The 8,777-nt window shown below is 42.8% G+C and overlaps 1 protein-coding gene across 1 annotated transcript; it reads left to right on the forward strand.

Annotated features, from left to right (window-relative positions):
- The first annotated feature begins 2,614 nt into the window (after positions 1-2,614).
- Positions 2,615-3,511, forward strand: LOC143616394 (uncharacterized). Its single transcript, XM_077089232.1, has one exon. It carries the CDS (start codon positions 2,615-2,617, stop codon positions 3,509-3,511), a length of 897 nt encoding a protein of 298 aa, XP_076945347.1.
- Positions 3,512-8,777: the final 5,266 nt, after the last annotated feature.

Below are 8,777 nucleotides of genomic sequence, written 5' to 3' on the forward strand. Positions count from 1 at the left end.
CGAAAGTTGTGGCAAGCCGGAATAATAGGTGAAATATCCCCAATGGATATCTAACCCCGTAATGATAGCCAAATCCGACAATAGCTGGAGAATGTGTATTGACTTCAAAGACCTGAACAAGGCTTGCCCAAAAGACGCATACCCACTCCCTGAAGTCGAAAAGAAGATAGAATCATTGGCCGAATACCCCCAGAGGTGTTTCCTGGATGCCTACAAGGGGTACCATCAAGTGCAAATGGATCCCAGGGACGAGGAGAAAACAGCTTTTTATACGGATGAGGGGACTTTCTGTTACACAAAGATGCCATTCGGTCTAAAAAACGCGGGGGCCACGTATCAGCGTTTTATGGACCAGCTCTTTGAAGAACAGAGGGGCAGAAATGTAGAAATCTATGTGGATGATTTGGTTGTGAAAAGCAAGCATGAAGAAGGAATGTTAAGGGATACAAGAGAAACATTTCAAACCCTGAGAAGGGCCAACATGAAGTTGAATCCGGGTAAGTGCTCTTTTGGGGTAGAAGAGGGGAAATTTTTGGGGGTATTGGTCATGAAGGGAGGAATTCGAGCTAACCCCGAAAAGGTAGAAGCACTGATACAAATGAGGTCCCCTAAGAGCCTCAAAGAACTGCAGAAGTTTAATGGGAGGCTAATGGCTTTAAATAGATTCCTTTCGAAAATAGCAGAAAGGACCCTACCCTTTATGGCTGTTTTAAGGAGAAGCACGAAGAAAAGTAAATTTTGCTGGGACAAGGAGGCAGATGAAGCCTTTTAAGAGCTAAAGAAACATTTATGCAACCTCCCTATGATGGCAACACCCTGACCAGGAGAGACGCTTATACTATACCTCTCACAAACGCCGAAGACCCACAGCTCGGTACTAATGGTCGAAAGAGGAGAAGCACGGGTCCCTATTTACTTCATTAGTCGAACGTTGAAGGGCCCAGAGGAAAGTTCGCGTACCGACAAACAATCATTCATATCTATCACACATATCACATATGACATACACTTATCACTTAGGATAAATGTATTAACAACACATCGAGTATGCACACAGCCCCGAAAACATAACAAGGAATGGGGCTAGAAACTCACCTGAACACGGTTACGTTCACCGTTAATCGTAATCCCTTTCTTCAGCTGTGCACGGCTGACTATATAACAAGTACACGTATCAAACAACTATCACTACTCATATCATCTTTCCAGTCTTAACTACTACCCACAACGAACGGGGGTCCGGGGGCAGCGCCCCTGGCAGCGGGGTCTAGGGGCGGCAGCCCCTAGCAGGGTCCAAGGGGCAGAGCCCCTGGCTGGGGTCGAGCTGCCAGGTCAGCTTGGAAAAATTTTATTTCCATTAACTGTCTTAACACATTTTTCATTAGATTTTTAATTTAGTTTCTAAACGAACTTGACTTTAGGCGAAGTTAACCCTCGGGCGAACTTAGCTCTAGGCGAAGTTAACCTTAGGCGAACTTAGCTTTAGGCGAAGTTACCAGCTAGGCGAACTTAGCTTTACAGCGAAGTTGCCATCAGGCGAACTTGGCCTCAGGCGAAGTTACCAGTTAGGCGAACTTAACTTTACAGCGAAGTTGCCATCAGGCGAACTTAGCTTGCAGGCGAAGTTCATCAGGCGAACTTAGCTTGCAGGCGAAGTTCATCGCTTTGAAGGCGAAGTTGTCCAGTTGCAGGCGAAGTTGTCCAGATCAGCCGCTGTTCGGTTTCTGTCCAGCATTTTGAGCGATTTTAACACCCTTGCTATGGTTCAATATCACCCACTACGCTTCCCGACCATTTTCGGTCGCTTATACACTAAAAAGCTTGGATCTTTAAACTTCAAAGATCAAGAATCATACCTTTTTGAGCTTGTTTGGATCTCGTTTAACTTGTTAACACACTAATCGCTCTCTCTCTCTCTCTCGGATCTGCCCATTCCTCTCCTCGGCCCGGCGGCGGTGTAGATGGTGTGTGTGTTTTTGGAGTGTGTGTGTAGAAAGTAAAGAAATGAAGATATTTTTGGGTTTAGGGGATATTTATATCCCTGAAATCCCATGGACCTAAGGCCCATTCTCATTTAACCCGTCTCCATTAATCCAACACTAGCCCGACTCATACCAACTCCTACTCTATTATTTATTTCCTGACAACCCGAGTAAACTTTCCCTCTATTAGTAAGTAATATAATTAATATCACTTTGAAATTTCGGGATGTTACAGTGACGGAATCCATAATAGCCAATGTCGAAACTCAAGGGGAAAATTGGATGGCTTCCCTCATCGGATACCTCCAAGAAGGGACGATTCCAGAGGATAAAGAAGAAGAACGAAAGCTGAGGGTCCGCGCGTTACAGTATGAAATAATTGATGGGAGTTTATACATAAAATCCTATCTGGGACCCTCCCTAAAATGCATTAGTGAGGAGGAAGCAGAATACGTGGTCAAAGAAATACATGAGGGAATTTGTGGAATGCATATGGGGCTAAAATGGTCGTGGCACGAGCAATGAGGGCTGGGTACTACTGGCTAGCAATGTTCCTCAGTGCCGTTAAATAAATACAAAAGTGTGACAGTTGCCAGATACACGCCCCGGTGGGACGAAAGCCGAAGTCAATGATGATACCGGTAAGCTCCTCATGGCCCTTCCAAAAGTGGGGAATAGATATAGTGGGGCCTTTTCCGGAGGGAACAAGGAAAGCAAAATTTTTGGTAGTGGCAATCGACTATTTCACAAAATGGGTGGAAGCTAAACCACTCCGAACCATCACGGGCGAGCAGGTTAAAAGGTTCGTATGGGAAAGTATCGTTTGCAGGTTTGGGCTACCGTATGCCATAATCAGTGACAACGGAAAACAGTTTGCCAACAACCCATTTCAGGAATGGTGCCTACAATTGAAAATCAAGCAAACGTTTACGTCTGTAGCCCATCCACAAGTCAACGACCAAGTGGAAAGGGCAAACCGAAGTGTGGTAGAGGGAATTAAAGCAAGGTTGGGGAGAGAAACGGGTTCATGGGTGGAAGAACTACCTCACGTTCTATGGGCACATAGAACAATGCCTAAGACGAGCAACGGGGAAACACCTTTCAGTCTGACATATGGGACGGAGGCTATGATACCTGCGGAGATTGGGGTACCGACCCGGCGAACTCTTCAAAAAGAAAAGGTAGGTGGGGAAGATTTGTGGTTGAATTTGAACCTAGCAGAAGAGAGAAGGGAAGAGGCGGCTAGAAGGGAAGTGGAGTATAAGAAAAATATTGAAAGATACTACAATGCAAGAGTGAGGGAGGTCAAGTTTAAGACAGGGGATTTGGTGTTCAGGGAAAATGAGGCAAGTAGACAAGAAGACCAAGGAAATTGGGCCCTAAATGGGAAGGGCCCTACCAAGTTAGATGGGCTGGAGACAAAGGGGCCTACAGGTTGGCAGACTTGGGAGGAAAGGAGGTTCCCAAGACATGGAACTCCATGCAACTCCGAAAGTACTACGCCTAAGGGCATCAGCAGAAAGGTTTAAGGGTTAAAAAATAAGTAACCTCCCTGTGAGGATGGCAAGAAAGTCTAAATTGTATTTTTTTTGTAACCACCATGTAAACACGATCCTAATGCAAGAAAGTATTTTGTCAAAACTGTTGTGTGGAAACAATGAGTCCGTCTCATTATGAGGACAACAAGTATAAAACACGAGTCCGTCTCGTTAACATTCGTAATATGTTCCCCGAAGAGGGAAAGCCTCGCCGATAGGCTAAATGGTTAACCAACAAGCATAAAGACTAAATACGTTAAGACATACACTAATCATTGTCATACATGATTCAAACACTAGTTCAAACACTAAAGCATAGAAAATTCAAATTCGCCCATGCAGGGGCAGATAAATAAAACCATGGTTCAAAAACATACAAACCAACGTTAACCGTTTAAAGAAAACCACAAATTATGGCAACGGAGACGGGGGATCAACAACGGAAGCTAGGGCTCGAATATCTGCAACAGAGATCTCAGGGTCCGAGGCAACCTGGGCAATAATGGGAGGAACATGGGAAGTTAAGGCCACAAATGCCTCTTGAGCTTCTGCCTCTGCAGTAGGAGAGAAAAAGGGAGCCTCTTGAATAGGAATTCCATGGGAAGAGTGCTCATAGCCCGCCCGGAGTCCATGTTAAAAGCCAGAGGCAAACACAGCCCGATTTAAATTGTCCCGAACCTCCAACGTTTCCCTACAGCCCAGAGCCCGATCGTACACCTGCCGGAAACCCGTTGAAACCAACCACTTCCGATCGTCTTCATGCTTCAAAACAACCCCCTGTAACCGAGAACACTCACCCCTCAGCCACTCAATATCCTTAAACAAGCCCTCAACCTTCTGCTCCCCTTGATGGTTGGCAACCCCAAGTTGATCCAAAGCCAATTTATGGTCAGCACGTTCATGTTCAAGCAGATTCTCCAACTCATGAATTCTTACAAGAGCAGGGCTCTCTTCAAGCTTCAATAAAGACACAGAACATAAATAAGAAAAATAAAGAAGATAAGAAGAATGATAAAGGGAGATACAAACCTGGGAAAGTTTAGCCTGAGCTTCAAGGAGGGAAGATCGAACAACATCACGATCAGCAACCTTCTCTTGGGCAAGCTGAAGGTCAGCGGTAAGGTCAGCCACCCGTTTCTCTGAAGACCCTAATGCAGATTTTTAATCAGGGACCTCCAAACTCAACTCCTCAGCAATATTAATTCTTTTGCGCATCTCCCCAACCCGTCGAACATAACCATCAACAGACTTCTTAAAGCTAGCAATTTCCTCCTGACAATTCTCATGAGTAACCTGGACATCCACAAACCCTTGGCGAAAGGAGGAACCCAACACCAAGGTACGATACAAGTATGTACCAAACTCTCCAACCAGGACATCGGGCGCCATGGTTTGCACATGAGCATAGTCCACGGGGGGACAACGCATGTCAAGAACTCATGGGCAAGTTGGGGAGTATTAACAGAGGATTCCACAGTCAAAGACCATTTTGGTACGAAAATGTCAAGGGAAGGGAGGTTACCTGAGGTAGGATTCGAAGAACCCTCGGGAGCAATGGGAGCTTTACCCTTGGGGTCAGCCTCATCAATACCAGGGTTTTCACTATCAAAGGAAGGAGTAACAAGGGGGACAGGAACTGCATCAGAAATTTTGAAGGAAAAGTCGTTATCAACGTCAACAATTTCAGGGGCGGAAGAGGAGCCCTATCCAGTAGAACCCAGGTAAGAGCGTTTGGAGTTACGGAGACGACTCTTCATGGACGAATCAAAAAGCTCAGAAGCAACGTTTTTGCATTTCAAAGAATCCGAAACAACTGCAGATGAGAAGCCAGGGGCTTCGGAGTCAGAAGAAGCAGAACCGGTACGAGTAACCAGGGTAGAAACACCGCAGATACCGGAAGAGCAACAAACTCAGCACCTTTCAGATGACACTTCTGAAGAATCTCCATCAAATTCATCTCTGCAAAACAACAACAAAGAATAAATCAAAAATAGAGGAAATTATTTAACACAGTTCGCAGAAGTTAGGGGTCACCAACCTCGGTCCCCGTCAAACATAGCAGGACATGTCAACGGGTCCGGCCAAATGTTGCTCAGTCTAGTCATGTATAACAGGGGCTCAGGGTAGGTGGCAGCTTCAGTTGGGTTTTTGACCAGCAATTTATAAAGTGAATCATGAACGGTAGGGAAACAGGGAGCAGGATCATCAATGTGAGAACCAACATGACGACGACGAGTAAGGCCAGAGGCAAATGAAGAAGACACAAAGAAAAAATCGTTCTTCCACTCGCGAGGGTAAAACCCTGAGGGGATGTAGGAAGTGTAAAGAGGATGTTTACCACTCGCCCGTCGCTCGAAAGTGAACCAGTCAACGTCGGCTTTCAAGCGATAAAACCGACGTAACAAAGTAACGGAATGATCCCCGCTAAAGGCCCGACAAGCGACCTCAAAGTGAGTAACCTGAAGAAAACCTAAGGGATGGACTCGGGAAAAACATAATCGATGGTATTTCAACAAAGCTAACTGAAATTCAGTCAAGGGGTAACAGATGTTGGCAAACTCAAGGTTTTTTTGCATAAAGAGCGATAAACCCAGGACGACTGCAGGCCGTGTCATTCGGTCCGGGAAGCGTTGGGGATAAAGACAAGGGAATTTGGTAAGTCGAACACAAGGCAGCCATTTTGATAGAGGACATGGCCGAAGTAATGGTCGATCGACCGCTGCGACTCATAAGGTAACAAGGAAAAGAGAAGACAAACCTGAATGAGGAAGAATATCACCGGAATTTCTGGAGGAGAGGGAAGAAGTGGGAAGTTCAATAACGTTGAAATGACAAGGGATGTGGTTAATTATTACCTTGGGAAGGTAAACCGTCAAAATTCAAATGGAGAGGAAGATGGGCCGGATCAGGGAATTGGGCTCGAAGGAAATAACAGCCTAACCAATCAGGCCAAAGAAAGAACAAGGGTCCACGACCAAAAAAAAAGGAGAGAGAGAGAAAAGAGACGGGACGAGAAGACAGGGTGAGTCTATTATCCTCGTCATAAATGACAAGGACAATAGACTGGGGGACTTGAAGAGTCTACCCATGAGACGGGCTCATGAGCATGCCTCAAACCCAATAATCTAAGCAAGGCCCAACTCAGGAAAGCCCAATGGCATGAGAAGTTCTAGAAGGCGGAGTGGAGGGAAAGTAGATTGCGAGGGAAACTCATGCAACATGTCCGATCCGGTGGGTGGCCCGAGGAGCGTATGACCCGGGATAGGGGACAGCGACCAAAAGGTAAAGATCTCCAAAGAAAGCAATGCCCGGAGGAAAGAAGATCGGACTAGAAGGCCTAGCCGGAAGTCATAAACCGTAGGATTTTATGTATATCTGACTTGTCCTATAAATAAGGATAAGAAATGCTTGTATGGTTCATACATAAAAAGGAAGATAATAAACACTATACACTTTCACTTTCACTTTCACTTTCACTTTCACACACTTGATCCCATTCTCGTGATAAGTTAGGAGCCTTTCCCGGTTAGCCGGAATAGGATCCAACAAGTTCCTATGGAAACGCCATAGTCAATGTCAAAGATCCATCCAAATAATGAAAAACAACACAATACCTGCATAATTTGCATGCAATTTCTTGAAGTAGATAATACCTTCATTTTACTCTTTCAAAAAGTTTATATTACTGAAAGGTATTTTATTAACATAAAAGTTTATCTCTCTCGTTAATCTCGAACTTTGTGTTCCAAAGGTTACTTAACAAAAGATAGGAAATGAAGATCTTTCTTCTCTCTTTCTTTTCTTCCCATACTTTCTTTCCATTCAATTATTTTTAATTTGAAAGGAAACCAGCCCCTCCATTTTACTCTTTATTTTCTTTCCCTTTCTTTCCTTTTCATTTATTTCGTTTAATGAAACCCGAGAACACATATTCTTTAATAGAGGTGGACAAAAAAAACCGGTTAATCAAACTAACCCGAAAATCAAACCTAAACCAAACTGGTTTGAAGCTGATTATGTAGAAACCGGTTTGTAATTCTCTGTACCGAAACTGGTTTCAAACCGGTTAACTGAACCGAAACCGTCAAAAAACTAACTGTAACCCGAACTAAAACCGATCTTAAAGTAGTCAATAAACCAGTTTTAACCCGAACTGAAACCAATCATAAACCAATTTTGATTCTTAGACTATGTGTAATGGTTTTAACTAATTGTTTTGTTGAAATACCACCTAGACGACATGTAGGCAAATATGAATTCACTAAAACTCATTTTAAATCAAGTGTAGTGGTTTTAACTAAGGGTGTGTTTAGAATTCCTTATTTTACCTCCTTATAATTTTTCATTAAGTTAATAAGTCACAACATTGTAACTTATGAAACTTTTCCTCTCACAATATAAGCAACTCAAACACCTTATTACTTTTTAAAAATTTAATAAGTTATAAGTTGGTAAAAATAAACAATCCCAAACACCCCCTAATTGCATTTATTGCTCAATCACTTTTTTATTTTATCTATATCTATATTACATATAAAAGATTTAAGACGGACAAAATGGTCATTTGTGAAATCTAAGACGCACCAACTATCCTGAGACGCCGTTAACATTCAATACGCTGTCTATCAACCCAACCACCTACGAGGTAGCACTCGGGTTTTCTATTGTTTTTAGTTTATCTGCATTTTATTTAGGATCAGAAGTTCATATTGTTTGGTGCTTCATAATAGTAATGCAAATGCATCTAATATTCTATTGGTTTTAGTTTATATGCATTTTGTGGATAGGAATTCAGCGACTTAAATCAATTTAACTTTTTTTCACACACCATCGTATCCATGTGTAGCATAAGTTAATAATAACTTTTGTTTCAGTTTGGAAGCATCGGATCAAAACGGGTGACCATTTGTGTTTTTTAGTTTTGTTTCAATTTGGTTTTTATTTGATTTTTGGTTTAGGTCCCGTTTTCATTTTTTTGTCTCGTTTTACTTCGTTCTCTGTTTATGGTTTTTATTTGGTTTTTGGTTTAGGTTCCGTTTTCGATTTCTAGTCTCATTTTAGTTCCGATTCTGTTTATTGGTTGTTCAGGCGCGGTTTTTGGTTCCATTTATAGTAACATATACCTGACCTGTAGTCAACCTGAATCCGTGAGCTTTTATTTTAGACATTTTCGTTGTTTATGGTTTTTATTTGGTTTTTGGTTTACATTCCGTTTTTTATTTTTTAGTCTCATTTTAGTTCAGTTTCTGTTTATTGG

The sequence above is a fragment of the Bidens hawaiensis genome, unplaced genomic scaffold (genome assembly GCF_021521415.1).
Source record: "Bidens hawaiensis isolate Kalapana, Puna unplaced genomic scaffold, B.hawaiensis_p1.1 tig00046946_1, whole genome shotgun sequence".
NCBI classification, from domain to species: domain Eukaryota; kingdom Viridiplantae; phylum Streptophyta; class Magnoliopsida; order Asterales; family Asteraceae; genus Bidens; species Bidens hawaiensis.

Coding starts and splice junctions, on each gene's coding strand:
- LOC143616394 (XM_077089232.1), top strand. CDS start 2,615: ATGATACCGGTAAGCTCCTCATGGCCCTTCCAAAAGTGGGGAATAGAT.